This window comes from Hippocampus zosterae, chromosome 2 (genome assembly GCF_025434085.1).
Source record: "Hippocampus zosterae strain Florida chromosome 2, ASM2543408v3, whole genome shotgun sequence".
Classification (NCBI taxonomy): Eukaryota; Metazoa; Chordata; class Actinopteri; order Syngnathiformes; family Syngnathidae; genus Hippocampus; species Hippocampus zosterae.
Genome location: NC_067452.1, coordinates 21,172,280 through 21,196,185, shown reverse-complemented (window position 1 = coordinate 21,196,185; position 23,906 = coordinate 21,172,280). Strand labels below are relative to the sequence as shown.

Below are 23,906 nucleotides of genomic sequence, written 5' to 3'. Positions count from 1 at the left end.
ACCCCCCGCGACCCTAGTGAGGATCAAGCGGTACAGAAGATGAATGAATGAATGAATGAATGAGTTAGAATTTGAATTGGTTTTAGGATCATAAAACTTTTGAGCAACACATTTTAATCATAAATAGCTTTATGTGTGCTGAAATGTATTTTTGACAGAGATTTCAAACAAATTTTTGAGCACATTAGGTTTTTGAGATCATCACTTGTTTGTGTGTACGGGTTTGACCAATAAAAGCTGGCAAAATATAGATATTACCAAGAGTTGTAATTTATAGTTGTAGAAAAAAAATCCATCCGTGGCTTAACCTGGTAGGCTAAAATTTAGAGTCACATCTGGCATAATTTAGACTCAAAATGGAATCAAGTCTAAATTGTGCCAAGTGTGACAGTGGGTGTGATGGTTGTTTGTCTATGTGTTCCCTGCATTTGACTTGCAACCAGTTCAGTTTATTTTTATTATTAGGAAAATCTGATGTGGAAGAGCTGGGGTCACCAACTCTGGTCCCTGGGAGCCCCCTTGTCCTACGTGCTTTAGATGTTTCCGTCCTAATGCACACCTGATTCAAATGGTCAGGATAATTATCAAGCTTCTACAGAGCTTGTTGATGAACTGATAGTTTGAATCAGGTGTGTTGGAGGAGGGAAAGATGTAAAGCATGGGTGTCAAGCTCAGGTCCTGGAGGGCCGCTGTCCTGCATGTTTTCCAAGTCATGGCCTCCCTGTCTCCCAAGTCTCCCCCAAGTCTCCCTGTTGCAACACACTTGATAGAGACTTAGAAAACATGCAGGACAGCGACCCTCCAGGACCTGAGTTTGACACCAATGATGTAAAGCATGAAGGACAGGGGCCTTCAAGGATCAGAGTAGATGAAAATGAGGGGAGATTTGGAATCAGCACCCCAAATTATTTTTAGAGGATTAATTGAATCTCTGATTTAAAAAAAAAATCAGTAAAGAAATGGTGGCATATTTACAGCTCAAACTATTAATATAGGAAACTAAACATTTTAAGGGGCATCAATTACTTGTGGATTTTCGCTACCAAGAATGGGATTATTTGAAGGAACAATTAAAAAGAAAGATAATAAAATATTACAATAATAATAATAATTATTATTACAATAATAAATGCATTTTATTTTAGGGGGGAAAAATGTAAATTATCCCTCCCCAATTTTTTTTAAAGGACTCTTGACAATGCAGCTGCTTCGAGGGCCAGATTAATTTAAAAAAAAGAAACAGTCATACTTTGCCCACCAACAGTCAGTGCAAAGTGATTTAGCAATGATTGCAAGCCTGAACACTTTCATGGGCTCACATTTGTTCTTAAAAAATGATAATGCTAAAGCTAATGACCAAAAGGAAATTCCATCTCCACTGAGGAATCACCAGCATACCGTCTTCCTTTAAGAATAACTGGAGGTTACGTTTGGACAAAAAGATTAGCTTATGTCAGGCAGTTAATATGGCGAAACACCAGCCAGCACATCATTATTGCACATAGCGCCTGTGGCCTGCAGTCGTCATTGAGGAAATAGTCGTGGCTCGGTGAAGAATTCCATCTGGCTTCCTTCATGGCAGACCGTTTATGTCAGCGTCCATGGCGGCGATATTGTCCTCCTTTTCTCCGCCCCATTGTCACACCTCGATGGTCTTGAAGTAGATACGAGCATAAATGGAGTCCAGCTGGCTGTGCAAAGCATGGAAGGAAGGCCTCTTGGAAGGATCGCCCGCCCAACAGTCCATCATGATGCGGTAGATGTTGTGAGGACATCTGCTAGGGCACGCCAGGCGAGCACCAGATGACAGCAGGTCCAACACCTGCTTGTTGTTTTTGCCTGAAAAATTGTCAGTTACGGAATGGGAGAATCTCATGAGACTAAAATACCGTATTTGCCCGAATATAAGAAGGCCCTGATTATAAGACGACCCCCTCTTTTTTAAGACTCAAGTTTAAAAAAAAGACTTTTTGAACACCAAATTAATTTTTATACGGAAAATAATTACCGGTACAGTACATCTGGAACCAATGATCATAACAATATATTATGAGAGAAAAAGCATGTTATTTTGCCTCATTCAAATCTAAAGTGCAATCACATTCGCAAATGAATGGCTTCTGATTTTTGAAATGTAAATTACATCATTACTTCTCCTCAGTTGCCGTTAACCTGGCCGATCTTCGACCCACTTTTCTCCAGATTGTCACTACTTTCTCCATTTTCTATTATCGCTTCTATTATTTTCTTCTCTTTTCCAACTTACCGGTATTTTTAATTTTTCTTCTTCGTGTGACCGCTATTTTTATTTTTATTCCTCGTGGCAGGGGTTCACTTTGGTCTGGGAGTCAAGTTCAGCATTCGCTTCAATAATATCTGGCGCCATCTAGCGACATGAATGGGTATAATGTCTAGACCCCGAATCTAAGACGACCCCCACTTTTTTCAGTCTTACTTCAATGCAAAAAACACCGTCTTATATTCGGGCCAATACGGTAGGTATATTTTCAAAACCATTAACTTTATGGCCGTGTTGAGGCCACCCAAAGGGCAATTATTTGCTATATAAAACTTCTTTCTACATTTTTATGACACAAATCTGCCCTTAGGTTCTTGCCGTGTTGAGGTGATAAATGTGGAAAGTAACCATAAATTAATTACATTCCTCAATTTTGCGTTTTTTTTTCCTTTTTGGGGGGGACAAGTCACAGTATCACATTTCGCGGCATATCAAATGAAATGTGTGTTGAATATTCGGATGTTACACAATACCTTCGTAGGGCATTTTCCCGCGCGACATCATCTCGAAGAGCAGAATGCCAAAGGACCACACGTCCGACTTGACGGAGAACTTCTGGTGAATGGCTGCCTCCGGTGCCGTCCACCGCACAGGGATCTTGGTGGTCCGGCTAGCTGTGTACACACTGTCCTGGAAAATGGCGCAAAAGTTGGTATTCCGCAAGATAGACAGGAAGCGAAGACATATCAAACAGAGTAAGACTCCTTTAAGTAGACCGAATTAGGATCCAATTTCTATAAATCCATGCGTTTGTAAGGTTGACATTAATGCTTGGTAGGAATTTACCTGGCTGTCACAATTTTACACAAAAGTAACTGTTTGTTTCAAAATAACTAACAAAAAGTACAACATAAATCAAACAAAGGTGACGGTTAAGTATAACACACATTCAACTACTGGTAACACAAACAAATATATTACAAGTATTAATGTCATTATAACGTCATGAATTACAATTCAGTGGTGGGCAATTATTTTCCCGGGGGGCCAAATGAGAAGCAGAAAATATTGTGGAGGGCCGGGCCAAAAGTTAGAAACAGAAATAAAAAATAGAAAAAATAAAGAAGATGCTCAATGTCTTTGTATGCCAGTAATAATGTAACCTTCTCCTCCACCATCACACTGAGCACCGGTTCTCCTCAAGGATGTGTACTGAGCCCCCTGTTGTTCACGCTCTACACATTTGACTGCTCTCCGACTCTTATTAGCGGTCCTGTTTGCGGAAAGTTTTTAACACGATAACAATCAAACCATTCTAGGAAATGTTCATTTACTCGAGCCACAAGCAATTCACTCTAAGCATGAAAATTGCTACAATTGGACTGAGTAAGAATCGCTTCCTTGTTTTTCGAAGTCTCGTAGATTTGAGTCTTTCCGACTCCAGGCATCTCCTGAATGTTTCGTACTTTGTTACCCGCTTCGTTTAATCAGATACATGTCACTTTCCCTTCCATGGTCATTACTCTCTCCCCGTTTCTTCGTCTTCCCCACCCTCCCTGTGCTCAGTAACTTGAAATAACTGCGCCACCTTGTGTTGAAATACCTGTCATTACAAGTCCAAATTAAATGAATGCAATCAAACCTTAATTGTGCACCAATCTTCGGCGGGCCGGATTAAAATGACCAACGGGCCGGATCCGGCCCGCGGGCCGTACTTTGCTCACCACTGATACATGAATTGCTCCACGCCGTGCATTCTATGAACTGAGTGGTGTTACCGTCATTACAATCAAGTCTAGTATTACGTTAAAACTCCGACGGGCAAAGTGTTGCTGTGTTTTATATTCGTGGAGGTTGCAAAAATTACAAAAATCAAGGATGCATGTTCTATATCAGTGGTCACCAACATGGTGCCCGCGGGCACCAGGTAGCCCGTGAAGACCACTTGAGTAGCCCGCCAGTGCCTGGACATTGTGATTTGCTAGTAGAAATTATGATTTAAAAATGCAAACATTGGCAGTACTCTGAGACATTTCGAAACACGATCAAAGTCTGACAATTTAAATCATCAAGTATTAAAAATAACACATCCTCATATTATTGAAGGTATTTTGGACAAATATGTTATTTCAGACGTGTATCAATTTGGTAGCCCTTCACACAATCGGTACACATGAAGTTGCTCTCACCCTCAAAAATGTTGGTGACACCTGTTCTATATTGATCGTAAACGCTTTGGCATTGACAAGTCAAAAGTTATGACTTAAAAGTATATTAAGTCATGGAGGAGTGGTTAGCACGTCGACCTCACAGTGTAGAGGTCATGGGTGAGATCCTAGCTCTAGCCCCGTGCGTGTGTGGGTTTTTTCCAGGTACTGCTGTTTCCTCCCACATTCCAAAAACATGCATTGCAGGCTGGTTGAAACACTCTAAACCAGGGGTGCCCATTAGGTAGATCCTGATCTACCGGTAGATCTAAGACAGGTCTCAAGTAGATCTGAGGAGTGTCGAGGAGAAAAAAACAAACAACCATTTATGTGTCTTTGTACATGTTAATAATATATTTTTTGTGTTAACTGCACCCTAATCATCTTATCAGTCTCATTTTCACCCCAAAAAATATTTAAAAATAAAATAGAGCAGGTAAATCTTGAATTTACGGTGGCGTGTGATTATGTCACCGGAAGTTGTTAGCTCTCAGCAGTCTGCAATTGCAGCTTGTGATCAGAACTGTTGTCCTCTATCTTTTATCGTCATTATTCTCATTCAGAGTTTGCTTCGTGTACAATTCACCGAGGGCACGAGCAAAGAATAGGAATCTAGGATGGCCCAGGGAAGCACTTTAAAACGGTACGTGTGAGCTACGATAGTTAACAGGCTGCAAAAGTGCGTCGCATGCCTCAGTTTCTCATCAGGGCGTGCGTGTGCGTGTGCGTGCGCGCGTGCCGATAAGGGTAGATCCCGGGAGTTTAGTTGATCGAAAAGTAGATCTTCGATCCAAAAAGTTTGAGCACCCCTGCTCTAAACTGTCCCGAGGTTTCATTGTGGGTGCAAATGTTGTTTGTATGCCCTGCGATTGGCTGGCAACCGGTTCGGGGTGTCCCCCGCCTACTGCCCAAAGACAGCTGGAATAGGCTCCAGCACGTGCCGCGACCCTTGTGAAGATAAAGCGGTTCAAAAATGGATGGATGGATGGATGTAGGAACATCACTGGGAAAGGCTGCTACTGTGCTTCATATGACGACGTGATCGATGGTGGGTGGGTCCATTAGCATTAGCTTATGTCTTCATCGGTCAAGTGAAAACCTCTGATCGCCACAAAGAGTTTCACAACGGGTCTTGCTACGTGGGCCTGTTCCGAACTTTCGGCTTTGTCCAGTGTGGTATTCTCAAAAATGTTATTTATTTGTTCACTTTATTGACAGCTCAGCACACAGTACATGATGACAGATTTCTTTTTCGTGCCTTCTTTTATTCTTCTTCTAGGTTATGTTTGTCATGTCCGTGCCCATCAGTGTTCAAACAGAGACACCACAGTTGAATTAAATGACAATAAAAAACTCAATGGTATGCATTGCTAAATGTGGTTTGAACCACTGTTGTGTTCTCTTTGCACTTCACTGTATTCCTTGAAAAGAAATTGTACAGCCACATTCTTATTAGTTTCAAGGAAAAAAACAATATATTGGGATGCATTATATAGGGACTTTCTTTAAAATTATCTGTCATTTGTTCACAAAATTTTTTACATATAATAATTCTCGTGGTATCGGTTATTTAGTATCGGTTAATACTCAAGCATTGAGTACGTGTAGAAAAAAAAGGTGTATTTCGCATCCCTATTTATAACACTGCTACCTAGATGCTAAACGTTATCCTGTGCCTATTGTGTTTCCGACTATGTGTAATGCACATTACACCAAGTGCCTAACTAAGGATAAAGATTAGTTTGCCATACATTATATACTGAACGAGCAGTTTCACCAGTATCTTCATAATATGTTCAGATAAAATATGAAATATAAGCATTAATAGATGCATTTTGCAAACTAACAAGGATTCCATGCAGCAAACAATATCTGGAACATGAGGTGAAATTGCAACAAGAGACAATTTGATTGTTTGGACCTTTTACGATTTACTTTTCTTAACTTCATTTTACACGCATCACCCTGACGTCACATCTTTGTCTCACACACACTCACACCTGCCGTGTAACACGCACACACCTTGATAATACGAGCCAGCCCGAAGTCTGCCACCTTGCAGACCAGGTCCTCTCCCACCAGGATGTTTCTAGCCGCCAAGTCTCTGTGGACGATGTTCCGGTCTTCCAAGTAGGCCATGCCCTCAGCCACCTGACTGCCCATGAAGATGAGGTGAGCTGAGGTCAGCACCTGACCTTCTGCAGCTAGACACACATAGGCACACTTTTCAATGAAAGCTGCATTGAAACCAGTCATAGAATGTCAGATGAATTTTAAGCCCGAACTGGGGCTAACGCTTTGTTGATCAACAATGTTTAAGAGGAGACATGTGATGTAAAAGAAAGTGACTTGTGAATGTATTACCGGTAAGTGCCTGGAAAGGCAAATGAAACATGAGAGCATTTTTTTTAAACTCACAGGCCAGGTAGGACTTGAGGCTTCCTTTGCTCATCAGCTCAGTGACAATGTAGACTGGTTCTCCTCGGGAGCACATAGCCAGCAGCTGGATCAGTTTGGGATGGTGGAGGCTCTTCAATGCCTGCACCTCCTTCACAAACTCATCCTGTTTGGTGTCCTCTGAGAAAAAAAATAAAATAAAATAAAAACACACAACACATTTACATAGTAAATCCCCGTTCATACTGTATGTTCCAGACCAACACGCAAAAGGTGAAAATGCCCACAATACAGTGAGACCTGAAAAAAAAAACAGTATACCGGTAGTTTTACTGCTCCCATATGCTTTTTACCACAATACTTAGAAGCTGTTTGAAATTAGAGAGAGTTGCTATAATTTAAGGGGTACAAGCCTCAAAAAAAATTTTACAAAAAAATCCCAAAACAGGAACAAACATTAAGCAATGGTTTGTTTCTGTTTTAGGTGTTAATTTGTGAAATCATTTTGAAACTGACCTGAAAACGTGTGAATTGGTTGCTGTTCAAAAGGTTCAAAAGTAAAGCACAACCCCCGCCCCCCCCTCAAGAAAAACAATATAAATATCAAAATTAAGGTGGTAAATTGATTAAATCCTGTAATGGGCTATTGATTATAGTGTGAGAGCATAGTGATAGATTAATGTGCCCGAGTGTGTGCTTACATAGTCCCTGTACATACCGAAGGTTGTAGGCCAGGGGTGTCAAACCCGCAGGCCGGAACCAGGCCCCAAGGAGTTTGATCAAGCCTTTGTACAATCAGTGGCAATGCATAGATGTGAATGATCAAAGTAAATTGCAAATTTGTCTAAGGAAATCTAAGATGTTTCATGAAATGTTTTGTAAAAGATATGTTCATTAAATATCAACATTTCCCTAATGTTCTTGTGCTTCATTATACCAAAACAAAGGAAAGACATGATATTTTAGTTATTTATAGCCAAGTATGGTATAATTTTAATGGTCCGGCCCACTTGGCATCTACAGAGGCTGTATGTAGCACGCAATGTGAAATGAGTTTGACACCCCTGGTTTATATGTTCAATACAATGACTAAATTCCTTAAAGTTACCACATAAGAGTAAAAAGATGGAGTGGTCCCTTGCATTGAAAAAATAAGCCGAAGCAGTCAAACTGATAGGTAAAGCATCTTAGAGTTGTTTCTTTCAGGTGAGTAATAAGACTAGAATTAAGACTAAAAGAATAACAATTCAAAACAACAGCTTAAAAAAAATTAATGGCCGGTCCCGACAAATCTTTGGGCCCCAGGCAACTGTCTACGTTTTGCCTACGCCTCCACACGAAACACTAGACGCTGATGCTGCTTGCCTTGCTGCTTGCTGATGGTTCAAACAGCCAATCAGAGCCTAAGCGAAGCAAAAAGAGTGTGTGTGTGTGTGTGTTATGATTTAATGCTGCCAATTCAATACATTGTGCAATTGTTTCTGGTGTGCCCACTTTGGCCCTCAGAAAAAAAAATATACCACTATCATGTTGAAAAGTAGAATAGAGTCAGTCTAAAACAATCACTGTAAACGTCCAATGGCTGAAGTCATTGCTCATCATACCATCCACTGCCAGGGTTTCATGAAATCAAATGCACATACAGTATATAACAACCTTCCCCAACACACTGAAAATACAAGCAGAGACAAAAGCAATATTTTAATGCCTTTTTTTCTTATCTCTCATGGTCTACTTCTGCCTAATGCACTGATTCGCTCGCCAACAACCAACCTACAGTATGAGAGTGATCAATTGTCACCGATGGCATTTCGCATACTGCAGCTCCATGACTCAGTCTGTCATATTATCTCTTAACTCTTCATAATTTTACATGTTGTTCTTTACTTAGATGTGTTCTTGCTTGTATTATATGTTGGGCAAAGTTGGTGTATTTTTAATTTCATGAAACCATGACTGTGGATGATATAAACAATAACTTCTTGGCCATGTTGAGCTGACACGAATGTAGTCAGATTTTGAGCCGACAGACAAGCCGCAGACACACTCATCTCGTAGCCAATTTTGAGTGCTCTTGACATGTCGTAGCCCGTATAGTGTCCCAGATGTCGACATGACTTTGTCGCATGTCAGAATTTTTGTTCATCTTGCCGCATAGTTTGACATGTACTGTACTTCTTGTATCGGAAGGCAGTGGCATCATACTTCTGACGAGAGACTGGATGTGGTGCGCACAAACAAACAAAATGGCCCCAAAATGAACAGACAGTAATTGGGCTGCTATCCGGTGGAGCTATGATGCTGGAGGAAACATTTGTGTCCCTGCCTGTTTGACGCTGAAAAATATGTTTTGCAAATACAAATGTGTTGCATCCTTTAGTTCATTGACACAGTAATTCTCTACTTTACATGCTTCGTAATTTCTTTACTATACGGTAAAAAAAGTTTGAAGTTATCTGAGAAAAAAATGTTAAAAAGAGTGTGGCACATACATATATCTTGGTCATTTTCATGCCACTTGGTGGCATGAGTGTAGGCTGAAACCTTGTAAATATACCCTTGAAGTCTTCTCGATCTGTTTTAGTGGTGGAAAATGGTATTGTCCACCTACAATTAAAATTTATATTAATTTATTTCTCAGTGCCTGTTTCGTGATTTTTTAAAAAATTGAACAATAATTTGGAGTCATTAAACAAATTTGTTACCTTAAGTTCTTTTTGGAGAATAGACAGTCCATACCCTCTTGCCACCATTCAGGAATGTTTATTTATTGCCTTTTCTAAGCAGAGAACAAACCCACATGGACAGAATGCTTCCGTCGATATGACTCACAGCTGCTTGTCCAGCCTCCCCAACCTGCGACAATGGACTGAATCATGACAGAACGCGAAGATTGGGCAAGGTCTGATCGGTGACGGACTTGGAGTGTGAGACATAGAACGACTTTAATCTGGTAGCCTGACAACTCAACAGTCGTGAATGACAAAAGAGTTATGCAATTTGACGAGGCCGACGGTTGTCTGCTGAGGAGGGAAAGTAATGATCTTGATTAATGTTCACGACAAGTATCAATCACTGTTACAAAAACAATTGCTGGAGTTGGTGCAGGCCGCTCAGTAGTATTGATTTATATCCGGTAAGATTAGTTGGTCAATCTAAATGTGTGGAAGCAGAGCATCCAAGTACCTCTTGGTATAACTCTCACGGCAGTAAGGCAGAACTAATTATCTGCAGCACAGAATTACGTTAATCAATTAATCAATCTTTGCCGTGGCCAGAGGGGTGGCAGAGTAGCCAGTGATGGGCGTGTCCACCACTTAACTCTGGCCCTGCAAGGGTGTCAAACTCATTTAACATTGTGGGCCACAGACGGCCTCGGTAGAGGTCAAATGGGCCGGACCATTAAAATTATACCATACTCTGCTATAAATAACCAAAATATCATGTCTGTCCTTTGTTTTGGTATAAAGAAGCATAAGAACATCCAGAAAATGGTGAACTTTAACGGACATATCTTTTACAAAACATTTGACGAAATTACTTAACTCCGTTTCAATTGGCTGCCTAAGTCTGCTGATAGGTCCGAAATCCTGTCTGCCAGAGTATTCCTCGTCAGGCTAATATTGGCAAAAGCTTATCGCATCTTGGGACATACAAGGTCAGCCACCTTCATCATGCAACGTTTAACAAAGTCACCGTTGGAATGGGAGCCAAATAGCGGATAATCAATAAATTGCAGCATATTAATCGTTTTATGTTGAGAGGGAAGACATTTCACCTACACAGCACATTTGACAATAAAGTTGTATCCAATCCAATCCTAATTAAAAATATTCAGTCTGTGTCTTTTATGCATTTTTTTTCACTTTTAAATCATCCCGCGAGCCTGATCAAACCTCCTTGGGACCTGTTTCCAGCTCGTGGGCCGTATGTTTGACACCTCTGCTCTAAATAATGTTGTTTGTGAGCTTCAGCTGCGTGCTCTCCTTGGAAACACCTCCAGTGTACCAGTTGGCGTGTCGTTGATTGCGGTGCTGTACCTTGTTTGAGCATCTTAATAGCCACTCGCTTGTTCTCGGCGGTCCACAGAGCCTCCCATACTTCGCCAAAGTGCCCTTCGCCCAACTTGCGATGCAGCTTGAACTCCTCGCGAGGCCTCTCCCAAGGCTCCATGTCGTAAATCTCCCGCTGCAGAACACAAGCACGTGAGTACACGCCACAAGACGCACGGGTATGGGTGCATGTGTGTCATCAGTGTTACACGCGGCAGGTTCCATGCTGGTTCTTCTCTGAGGAACTCTCAAGGACATGCTTGAGTGACCTCAGCCTCTCCGCTGATGATGAGGATAAGCAAGAAGAAAAAAAAAATGTTTGTTTGCCACTGGTGAAGAAGACAAGCCAGACGACTTTTCGTGATCATCTTTTATTGTTAGTGTGCCACAAACAAGATCGACAGTGAAAGCGTTTGACATTTGTTAAGTCAACGCAATGTAAAAGTTTTTTAAAAAAGCAATAACAACAAAAAACATAAAACAGTTGTATAGGAATAACAAAGGACTGAAATATCACTTCTTAAATAACATTTGTCAAGCATAAAAAGAAAACACACATTTATAGAGAACAATGTCACAGTGTCTGCTTGTTAACATACAGTAAACAAGCACACCTCATTGAAATGCTTTAGAATTGAAATATTTAAGTGTGTTTTAATCCCGTACAATTATTGTTACTACATTACAATATTGTACATATGTTGTATATAATTAATGCTGTGATATTGCAAAGATTACAGCGGACGGAACCAAAATAATCATGAGAGAATCAGTTTTGAAATCATGAGAATCATTTCTTCAAGAAGAAAGTTGAAATATAAGAATAAAATTATGTTTTTCCCCCAGAAAAAGTTTGACTTTGAGGGATTTTTTTTTCTAATTTCAGTGTTGATGGGGAAAAGGTTGGACTACATTGATAATAAATTATTATAGTTAGTTTTTTTAATGAAAAAAATTGTAGCTCTATAAAAGTTTCATTTTAGGAAAAAGCGCAACACAAAAACACATTGTACAAGAGTATAGTTGTATTTTTTGTTTGTTTTTTGGGGGGTGGGAAAGTTTTGTATGTAGCTTCCCAAAAAGCTTGAAATGTGATGAGAAAATATGTACTTTTAACCCCCCCCCCCCCACACTCCTGAAAAAAATCATTAAAGATCAGTACGTTGAAAAAACCCCTTTTTTTCTAAAGAAAAAAATCATAACCATAGCAGTATAAAGCTGTATTTTTTTTCTTAAAAAATACATTGGTAAAAATGGAAAAAAAGCCATCAGTGATGAGTTCCAAGTGAGCAACATGGTCAGCTGCTAACAGCTCATCAGCATGTATGGTACTATGATTATGAATACATTGTGTATTAATATTCGCCTGTATGAAGCTTTACCTGCTGAGCACAAGGTTCCGCCAGCAGCACGCCCAAACTGCGAGGGTTCTTCTGATAGTACGAGACCAGCTCGCCCAGCGTCCCAAAGGAGATCTTGTCGGACACAAAATAGGCACCGATGGAGGAGCGTTGCACACGGAAGTGGAACACCTTCCCATCACTCCGAGCTGGAAGAGTGAAACAAGGATGAAATACACATGCCCATATAAGAGGAAAAGTGTTTTCAATATCCATCACAATATGTAAAACTATAGAGGGAGCATGTACAATTATTTGGTTGCACCGAAAAATTGTTTTGGGATATGAAGATACCGTATATGGACTGCTTCCGCAATGCTGAACAGATATAATGGGGGATAAATAAGAGGGAGGGGGGCTTAAAGGAATATATATTTGTGTTCAAGTCAGGATATTTTGAGGGGATTTTTTTTTAAATTACAACAACAAAAAATTCTATGGAATTGTTCATCTTGAAACATTTAAACCTATGAGAATGATGTAATACAGGGGTCACCAACGGAAACGAAGAGTAACTTCTTGGCTACTGATTATTACAAAAGGCTACCAGTTAGATATACACTTCGGAAAGAACACATTTTTTAAATTACCCTTCAAGGGGAAGTCAATCCAAACATTTTCTTAATTTGTTCTATGCACCTCTACTAATCTAAACACAGCATTATGATTAATATTGTACCTGTCGAATGTGATTTAAGCAGCAAAATCCACCTGTTTTTACCCATCTCAGAGAGATGGGTAAAAACATTTTCAGTTGACTTTCTGTCAACTGAAAATTACATCACAGTGGCTTCAGGCTCAGGTAACAACCAATCATTTTCTTAAGATGAGTAGGAAAGCTGTTTAAGAACAGGCACCACGTTGAGAGCTAGCTATCTATATAGCAATATAGATAGACACACACACATCTTAACTGCTTTATCCTCACGAGGGTCACAGGCGTACTAGAGCCTATTCCAGCTTTTTTCGGGCAGTAGGCGGGGGACACCTTGAACTGGTTGCCAGCCAATCGCAGGGCACACATAGACAGAAAACATTCACACCCACAGTTACACCTAGGGACAATTGGAGTTATTAATTACCCTATCACACATGTGTTTTGGAATGTGGGAGGAAACTGCAGTACCCGGAGAAAACCCGCCGAAGGCATTGGAAGAACATGCAAACACCACACAGGAGGATGGAATCGAACCCATGACCACCGACAAAAAGTCGGGAGTTAATGGTGATGTCAGCAGTTTTCTAACTAAAATCTTTATTTTCTCAAGAATAAAAAACAATATAATTGCAAAGAAAATAAATCTAAATCTAAAGCATTTAGAGCAATATTTTATAATATATTACAATGTACTTGTGATATTTCAGGGGGAAAAAAAAAATCAAAATTTTACTAGTATTATGTTGGAGGTGCAAGGGTGAAAAAAGTACAAAACCATTTTAAAAATCCACCATAAAAATGAAGTCAAAATTAAATCAGAATATACATTTTTTTCAAGTAAAAAGTCAATAATACCTGAATTAAAATCCTGAAAAAAAGTAAATTTCATAATATTTCAAGATTTTTTTTATTTTACAAGGGAGAATTTTGGATCTTTTAAAAACAAAATCATGTTTTCTTGAGAAAAAAGGTGACAGTTTACAAAGAAAATAGGTCAGGATCGAGAAAAATAGAAAAGTCATAATATGACAAGAATAAAAATGTATTTTTTTGGTTTTAATCCTGCCTTTCACCAAAAAAAAGTGTACAAACTATCAAACACACACACACACACCTGAGATGGTGTACTCATCACTGTGACTCTCACTGATGCGTACCAGGAAGCAGCCATCTTTGTTTTGGGGGGCCAGCAGCAGCTTCTCGGCTTTGGTGCGGTTGATGTTGCCGTAGTACCACCTGCACACACACCATACACCCCCACTTTAGAGCCAACTATGGACCTCACCACCAAGAACCACCTGCAAAAATAACAGTTCTTCAAGCAATTGGTCCCTCTGCACTCATTGCTCTCCTCGAATCCTCAACGGTGGGAGGAGCTAATATGTGGAGCAAGGAGGTTGCACATAAAGAAATGAGATTCAGCAAAACATACAAACGGAAGAATGTAAACACTAAACTGGTCAGCACAGTTCAACATGGTGGCTGTGGGATCATTTGCTTCTAGCTGAGAATCAGGGGTGGGTGGGTGTGTGTGCGTCCGTGCGTGTGTGCGCAACGATTTGTGTGGGCGTATCACTCAGACTACATCGAAACTAATGAGGGATTAATTTTAAAATGTCATTCATGGGGATATTTTTTGTCCTGGTTTTTGTGCCAAAGCAAGTGTTGATGTCCTTGTGTACTCCTGACACAAAAACTCCACATACAATGAAATGTGGAATACAGTTTCACCAGAATGTGCCATTATGCACGAGAACATCAAAAATTGCTTTCTGATTTTGTTTTTGGTTTCTGGTTTTTCTGTGACATGTATTTTTAAAAGAAGCAGGAGCCCAAACGCAGTTCTTTTTACACCAGTGCAACACTTAACCCTGAGAGGGATTATTTACAGTGTATTTGCATTATTTTCTATGCATTTTTTTCCAGAATAACAGAGGTCGACCACCATCTTGAACAGATCGTCAGATGAAATGAATAAAGAACATAAAATTAAATCTAAACATTTTTAACATTCGTGGGGATCAGTGCAGGAGCTGTAGTAATGGATCAGTTTTCTCTGAGCGTTAAACCGGTTCAGCGCGACACCGAAAATAAGAGCAAGGTCAGCGTCAACAAAGCAGCAGTATTTCAAAAGTCATGTTACTTTTGAGCCCCCGTTAGTAACAACGGAATTGTAAATATTCTGTACTCGGCCTGGGCGAAACAGCCCAAATACATAAACTTGATTTCTGAGATTTTAGACAACAGTATGTTGGTTATCTAAATTTAGATGATAAATAAAAGCTATTAGTCCGAATCTGTTGCAGGGTCAAGTAGTCATACATGCGTGCAGGAATGTCACTTCATGTATATTATTTTTTTGGCGGCCTCGTTGATGCCACACCTTCTTAGAGAATAAATGTTGTCGGGACAAAAGCCAAACCAAAAGCGAAACATGTTAACCCCATGATGCTCTGTTATCTCAACCCTCATGAACAGCAGGTTTTGGGCCATTTAGGAAGTCACATTTTCCTTCCATTTGCCAATACACATGAATTTTGGCTATTCGTGACGGCCCAATTCCCTGAGAATAGGGTCAACTGTGCAGTATAAACAAATTGTTTAAATAGATTGGTCCACCTTCTGATTGAATCGGTGATTGGTTCTTGTTATTATTATTCTTTTTTTTTTTTTTTTTTGAGCCAGTGATGGCTCAAAAATCCTGATTCTGTAAAGACTAACATAGGCAGCTCTGGGGGGAGAAATCACTGAAGTTATGTTGTCAGTAGTTAACAGAAAAGAAAATTACATAGAAAGCAAAACTTATATTTTTTCAAGAACTGAATGCCACTTGCTAATTGCTGGTGTGTCTTATTCATGTTGGTTCTTCAACTCAATCACGATGGAGCAGGTCTGAGACAGCCTTGAAACTGACCTGAAATCAGTTCGCTGTCGTTGAAGTGAATCATCCAGGCGGCGTTAACCGACCTGAAATTAGGCGGGGCGCACTCACTTGTGTTTGGCAAACTCGTCCTGCAGAACCGCCACATAATTGGCAGGAATAAGTCCGGAGTCCAGTGACCCGGTCAGTTTCTTGGCCAGCACATAGTCGCCTCGCTGCTCCAGCACCGAAAGCTTGTCGCCCTCACGCACCGTCAGCTCGTCATCGCTGCGGGCCTCGAAGTCGAAGAGCGCAGCGTACAGTTGGACCGGCCTCTTCTTGGGCGACGGCACGCGAATGTCGCCCGACACGGTCCGGATCTCGGCGGTTTGCGCGGCCCGGTTGGCGATCACATGGTTCGGCACGCTGGGGTAGCGGAAGTCTGGCCAGATGCAGTCCCAGAGGCGCTTCAAACACGGCATGCAGGAGCGGCAGCAGCCCTCCATGACCTCCGTATCTTAGGACCGTCCTTCAACCGCTGAATGCGAGCCACCGCAGCCCAGAAGTAGCCGCGCCGCTGTGCTGCTCTCCTGTGCGGCGGGGATGAAGCATTGTTCCGGGCCAGCAAAGGCGGGCTCCAGATAAGCCGGACCGACCGGTTTTTTTCCCTGTTGGGCGCATGGACGCGGGCTGCCGCGAGAATGCGGAAGCGGCCGAGGACTCCCGAGGTGGCGGCTTCGCGCTCGGTTCTGGACCGGCTGACACGAGCCTTGCCGGATACAAAGTTGAACGCGTGATGAAAGACGGCGTGAACGTGGCTCCTTAAAAGTATGTTTGGCTCTTGGGTGCGCGACACCTGACAGGTGCGCGGGCTCGCGGTCGCCCACACTCTCAACCATGAGCAATGGCACTTTTCGGTGTGACGTCACATATAATTTCGAGTGGCAAAAACTCAGACTGCATCCAATGGTGCATTGAAATACAACGTTCAAAACACTCGTGTCTCCACTCATCTTTCCGCCCTAAAATAAACAAAAATCCCATAAATCCATTCTCGCCTCCATCCATCCATGCATTTTCCGATCCGCTTTATTCTCACAATGGTCGCGGGGCAGGCTGCAGCCTGTCCCAGCTGTCTTCACGCAGTTGGCAGGGGACACCCTGAACCGGTTGCCAGCCAATAGCGGAACACACAGAGATGAACAACCATCCACGCTCAACACTCACACCTAGGGACAATTTCGAGTGTCCAATCAGCCTGCCACACATGTTTTTGGAAGATGGGAGGAAACCGGAGTACGCAGGCCCGGGGAGAACATGCAAACTCCACACAGGGAGGCCGGAGCTGGAATCGAACCCGGTGCCTCTGCACTGTGAAGCCGACGTGCTAACCACTGGACTACCGGGCCGCCCAGTCCCATAAAATGTGCATCAGTAAAATAAACTGTTGAGATAATTCTCGTAAATGTATCATTTTATGCAAATAATTATTCTTGTAACAGTTCCACTTTATTCTTCTGAATGACTTTTTTTCTGGTACACTAGTATTCTTTTTTGTGGCACTTGTGTGGACCTAACAATCTATTACATCCTTTTGAGTCTCAACTTCTATCTCTTAATTTGCTTTTGTTCTAAGACACAGAGGCTTTGCTGGTTAGGACACAGTTTTTATTATCATTAGTATATTGAGCTTTGTGTTGTACATTTCAGGAGGTCCGAAGGGGGGAAAAAATGTCAGCAGTGACAGCACATTAAAAAAAAGTCACCATTAGATTGTTTGACATGATATGTTCTCTTTGACAAAACACAACAGAAAGTCTCATTTACATCTATGAACACAGTAGGTCCACTGTCGTATGAAATAAGAAAGACAATAAATAGAAAATGGTATCAAAGAGGGCAGCAAATGAGAGTTTGTACAAAACTTTGTTGTTTTTGTTTCCTGAGGTTGACGTGTGTCGTCTGCAGCCTTCTCGATCGCAAAATATACTAATAGACCCCCAAAGTGGGTCTCAATGGCTTTTCATTCTCTCACACCGATTGGTGTGTGTGTATATGAGTGTGTGAGCCCCTCCAACACCCCCAAAATAAAAATAAAAAACAACAGTGATAGGAGGCCACTTCTTGCTTTTCAATTTAAACCTAGTTTAATTTCTTCACAAACTGACACTCAGCTCACTCTTGGCATCCCTAATTGATGAACAAGTAGATGATAGCAACTGTTAGCATCCATGAGCACACTTGGAGAAATGTTACTCCACGCATGGAGATAGGCTAATAAACTATTCGTATGGCTTAATACTAAAAAGCATTTACAGTCTGTAATGTATACAGCCTCCAGCCCGCCCTGACAGCACTTGGTAGCTCCTTCAGCCAGAGACTGTTACACCCGCGCTGCAAGAAGGAGAGATACCGACGCTCGTTCCTACCGACTGCTGTCAGGCTGATGAATAAAAAATAACAATCATAATAATAATAATAAGCAAATGATGTGAAGGAAAATTGTAAATAGTACTGCGATTTATCCATTTGTGTTCATATTGTATTTAATTGAAAGATGTTTGTTGTTTTTTTTCTCTTTCTCCTTTCTTTCGACATACATTCTTGCTGCTGGAGGCTGTAAATTTCCCCAGTGTGGGACGAATAAAGGATATCTTATCTTATACATGCACTAGATGCTAGCAACATGTTAGCATCCTTTAGTCACATGTTTATTGGCATTCCTTCAGTGGCCTATGGCTAAATGCTAATACGCAGTTAGAATCCCGAACTGATGCATAGCCTGATGCAGCTGCAACAGAGTCTGGCTGTCAGCATCAAAAGGTAAAATTGTGCAAATTCATTTTTGCCAATTAAACTGCCGTTGAAATATAATCCGCAAGTTGTTGCTCCCTTCCGGGTACTCGCCACTTGATGAAAAGCTGCCCGGCAAGCTGTTCACCAGTGCCATAATGCATTTTAATCAATGACAGCGTAATTAATAGGCATTTTGACTGAACATGATTTCAGGATGATGTTGTGTTGATGTTGGTGGCAATAGTGATGGCAACTTGAACGATGCGAGACAGCCGAGTCACGTCTGCCATTAGCTGGCTAGCTAAGTACCGGTAGGTCTGTCCAGTATTTACCAACTCTGACTGCTTTTCTTAGTAAACAAAGTTAAAAGGAAAATCTGATACACTTCACATTCTCTCAAATTTGCACTTGTGAGAGTGAAAAGATGTAAAAATGGTGGCCCCGATAGATGAGCGAATGCAATGTTTTAAACATATATTTTTTAGAATACTTTACATTTAAGTAAACAGTGTCAGATAAAGAAGATATACACTTTTAAAATTCAGCAAATTTTGACATCTTGGGTTTAATTCCCCTTTAAACTCCAAATCCGAATAAAGGGCATCTCTTCAGTATCCTTTGGTTAAATGCCAACAAGCAGTTAGCTTCATTTAGTTCATTCATTCATCTTCCTAACTGCTTGATCCTCACTAGGGTCGCGGGGGGTGCTGGAGCCTATCCCAGCTGTCTCCGGGCAGTAGGCGGGGGACACCCTGAATCAGTTGCCAGCCAATCGCAGGGCACACAGAGACGAACAACCATTCGCACTCACACTCACACCTAGGGACAATTTAGAGTGTTCAATCAGCCTGCCATGCATATTTTTGGAATGTGGGAGGAAACCGGAGCACCCGGAGAAAACCCACGCAGGCCCGGGGAGAACATGCAAACTCCACACAGGGAGGTCGGAGCTGGAATCGAACCCGGTACCTCTGCACTGTGAAGCCCACGTGCTAACCACTGGACTACCGGGCCTCCCGCTTCATTTAGTTACACTCAAAAATGACTTGTATCTTCAGTGACTTTTAGCTAAATGCCAGCAAGCAGTTAGCATCTCAGATTAACTCATGACGTTAATGGTAGCAAACTGTTAGAATCCTTTAAATCACACAAACTATTAGCATCCCTTCGTTTACTTTGGAGAAATATTAACAAGCAGTTAGCATTCCTCATTCAGGCATGTGCGATTGTAGCAAGCTGTTAGCATCCCTTAGTCACAAATGGCTACATGTTAAGAACTTGTTTGGAGTGTTTGGAGAAAGTGGTAGCCAATTAAAAATAAATAAATAAACTGAAATAAAGAGTAGTGCAAGATTTAACTGAAAACATGTCTCTGGTTAACTGTTATTTCCATGTTGGTCTTCTCATTTCCCTTGTTGAGGCTCAGGGGTGTTGTTGGGGGTCAGAGAATGAAAGAAATCGGGCAATACAAGGGGAAAACAGGGCAGAAAGTTTTAGTTCTGTACATGTAAACATTACACTTCCTTCCACAGAGGGATACGAGGCCGAGCGATCGAGATTATAATCCAGACGTCAAAAACCACCACCACAGAATAGAAGAAAAATAACATTGATGCTAACTTGTAATATAGTCAGTAATAAGTAGCAGGCCTGTGTATGTGTCCTCAGTGATTCTTTCTAAAATGACACAGGCGAGAGGCTTCATACACCCTGGAATGGTCATCAGTCAATTTTAGGGGACAAAATGACCATTTGCACTCACATTTACACCAATAGGCAATTTTGAGTCGTTAATTAATCTAAAATGACTTTTAGCAAGCCTTGTTGACTAGCTGTATTCTGTGTTACGAAAGTCAGCCTTGGACTGGTCGCCAGCCAATTGCAGGCCACTTATAGACAAACAACCATTTACACTGAGACAGACATGCTCATCACTAAATCCAGTGTGCTGTCCCATACAAAAATAAACAAAACAAATTCAACCTTCTTGTGTTGACATTTGTTCACAAAGTTCGTGATTGCTCGACCAGCATCGTAGCTCAGCTTAACCTTATTTTTTTATGAGTCCGACGAGGACTTATCTGACGGAATAAACTCAATTAACAATAAAGATGTTTCTCTTCAAGGAACGCACATAGACGTGTGATAGATGCTGGGCAACCTTTTGGAATGCGTACTTGAGGCAAACACTGACAAATATTATGTTTGAAAAAAAAAACCCACAAAAGACAAATACATAAATATATATATATATATATATTTTCTAAATCACAAAGTTGATTTTGAAAAAATAAAAAACAATCTGGCGTCAGGAGGCAGAATTTTAGAGTAAAAATTATTTTTCGAAACAACAAATTACAACTTGGCAAAGATTGTCCTCTGCTTGGTTTTTGTTGTTTGCCGTAGTAGGTTTGAGACTAACAAAGTTATTTTTGTTCTGGTTCTATTTACTGTACTAACAAATGCTGAACACAAAGGTGGACAAACCTTTGTACACAAGAGCCACATTTGATTTAGACAATGTGTCGATGGGCCAGGTCATTCATACATGAGGTAAAAATTAAACCAGTAAGGTATACTGCAAAAAAAAAATCATTTTAATTTGAGTTGTAGTTTTAATAACTAATTTAATGAGTTCCAATTATTTTATAAAATAAATGTAGATGTAGAAATTGTTAATTTTTTGAATTGATGCTGTATTTCTTTATTTCCAAGAAATCAATGAACGGAGATAAGTGAAAAAAAACCCCGGGCAATTTTAATTAATGCAACAAATACTATAACTATAATTAAATAATTCATCTCAGGGCATATTTTCACAACACTTGGCTTAGAACTTTAAGAACCTGATTGTAGCGCAGTGACACGCGAGTCATGTGACATCATCACTCCCAACTCCCCACCAGCAGCCTTCTAACGCTCGCTTTCTTTTTTTTTTTCTTTTTTTCTTTTTTGCATATTGGTCAAACAAATAAAACAAGAACCTTCACAGTTCAAATCGGGAATGTTCCACAAAGACAAAAGTCACATTAACTCTCATTGCTCTGGCAAATGCTAAAGTCTCACAGTGTGAGACCGCCTAATGTCGAGGGAACATCGTGATTATCAGCTGCATTGTGTAAAAAAAAATCTAAAAAAAATCTAAATAAATAAAGACCAAGAGAAACAATCTGCCCCCTTTCCACCATAAAATCAATACATCAGTCGGAAACAAGTCACCTTTTAAAATGTCCTCTGTCCGAGCGTCAGCGTTACCTTGTTCATTATTTAACATGTTGTTTTTGCACAACAAATTTATAGGGAAACAAAGAGTCATCAATTAGCAAAGTCACGACCTTCATTTCATGATTAGTTTGTCATTCAGCCTAGCTTACTGTATAAAGACTGCTTGACATACTCACGTGCTGTGAGAACAATATCAATGTTGGCTTCAGTTAAAGAATAATGTGATTTTATGCCACTACCTGTGTTTCCTCACGACAACCGCAATCATTGTACTGAAAGTCTCGATAAAAAGATGACAGTTCGTTAGGTAAAGAAGCCGCATATTAACATCTTGCCCCATGAAGTTGGAAACTACATGCTAGTTCGTCTTGTTGGCGGGGGAAAAAAAAAAATCAAAGTCGCTCATGAGCAAAGTTGCCCACTTACCACTAGTTACATAAGCTTAGCATGAAACATCTTGTCTTAGCATTACGAGATGGTGGTTATCCTAATGGAGGCATTTGGAATGTTCGATGTACTTAGAGATGACACCGTTAATGCTGGTTTGAAAGAATAAGATGTTATGCTAAGATTTGACCAATGATGCCATTGAATAGCTAGCTGTACAATGTGTTTACATGTTGGCAAATTTCAAGTTTGTTTCAAATAAAACAATAGGATTTAAACCCAGGCTGGCTTTATCCTCATGGCAATTCGAGGCTGCTCATCATGCTAATCTCATATGTAAAATTTAAGTCATTTGTGACATCTGGTGACGCTAACTTGTTGACTATCTGTATAATGGGAGTACGAAGTCCATGTCAGACTTTTAAAAAATAAAATTGTTGAGTAGCTGTGCGACATAAAACAAAATTAAGAACAAACTAAAGAAATTAACACAACTTTAACGTCAGCTAACTCTCCTCGCAACAAACTGAGGCTGCTCATTGACTGATCCAGACCGAGGGAATTGAACCTATTGTCTAAGATGGAATACAATAGCGACATCCAGTGATGTGGTCATCTTGTTGACTAGTTGTACAATGTGAAACAAAGTTAATGTTGGACTTATAGTGCCGTTTTTAAATAAAAACGTACAATTTTAAGCTAGGCTAACCTTCTCCTCACAACAACCCGAAGCTGCTCAGTGGTTGATCCAGAAAACAAACAGCCCTGCAGCCAATAGCGTAGACGTAGCAACGTGTTGCCGAATTGGCGGGCCAGTCCACAAAAGATGTGCCACACAAGAAAGCTTTTGGTGGTCCGTTGTCGTCGCCATTTGTGAGGTCTCGTGTATGTCGATGGCAGAAGCTCCGCCTCTCGTTTTAGCAGCAATGTCCCAGTGCTCTCCTCTTCCTGTGGCGGACGCTAGCGAGGACGAGCAGGAGCTTTAGGTCCATCGAGAAGAGACGGAGGAGGTCCGAAGAGACGTGCCGACCACGTTAGCGTGGGAGGTAATAAAGGAGCGGTCATTAGCATTTAGCATACACACACTCACACACACATCTTCATCCTCAGCATCTTCAGCTGAATATTTACAACAACGAGGCAGGAAGCGGATGATTGAGGTATTTCCTGCTCTGGTCAACAGGAGTTGAGGTGCATATGAAGTGGTGGAAAGGCTAGCAGGAAAAGTGCTTCTATGTACAAGCCAATGTGTCCAAGAGGGTGCCGGAACACATGGAGGGTATGGGATATCAAAGTCGCTCTTCATCGGAGGTTCGCTGATTGTGGGTAGAGCAGGATAACCTCCTCTCAAGTACTTACCAACTCACTCTATTCCCACAGTTTCTCCCAGACGTGTCGAGAAAGGCTGAATATGAGTGCGTGTATGCACTCAGTTCTGCTGCAGGATGAGATTCTCCAGCTCATCAGCGGAGCGCAGCAGGAAAGCCGCTGACTCCCGGTATCCGGCAATCAGCTGACGCACGGCCGCGATCTCCGGTTGGCTGAGTTGGGCTGAGGCCCCGCCGCCACCCCGCCCACCCAGACAGTGGTTGGTGGCGGTGACCATGTTGGTGGACGAGAGCGACTTCATGCTCAGGTCTGTGGGGCCTGATGAGCAAGGGCAGTCAATCCATCAGTTGAAAAAC

At 41.1% G+C, this 23,906-nt stretch overlaps 2 protein-coding genes across 4 annotated transcripts in view; both read right to left on the bottom strand.

The window, feature by feature from the left end:
• Positions 1-65: 65 nt before the first annotated feature.
• srms (src-related kinase lacking C-terminal regulatory tyrosine and N-terminal myristylation sites) lies at positions 66-16,786 on the bottom strand. Its single transcript, XM_052056946.1, has 8 exons — positions 15,946-16,786; positions 14,068-14,189; positions 12,278-12,444; positions 10,884-11,031; positions 6,865-7,023; positions 6,469-6,650; positions 2,773-2,929; positions 66-1,839 (listed from the first exon to the last, which is right to left on the bottom strand). The coding sequence occupies exons 1-8, from the start codon at positions 16,317-16,319 to the stop codon at positions 1,640-1,642; spliced, it is 1,509 nt and encodes a 502-aa protein (XP_051912906.1). The 5' UTR covers positions 16,320-16,786; the 3' UTR covers positions 66-1,639.
• Positions 16,787-21,533: 4,747 nt separating this feature from the next.
• Positions 21,534-23,906, bottom strand: part of LOC127595434 (nucleolar protein 4-like) — a 51,760-nt gene continuing 49,387 nt past the window's right edge. For all 3 annotated transcript variants that reach the window (XM_052056939.1, XM_052056938.1, XM_052056937.1), the window contains exon 8: positions 21,534-23,868. In XM_052056939.1, the coding sequence (XP_051912899.1) occupies positions 23,651-23,868 (218 nt within the window). In that variant the 3' untranslated portion in view covers positions 21,534-23,650. The remainder of the gene's footprint in view (positions 23,869-23,906) is intronic.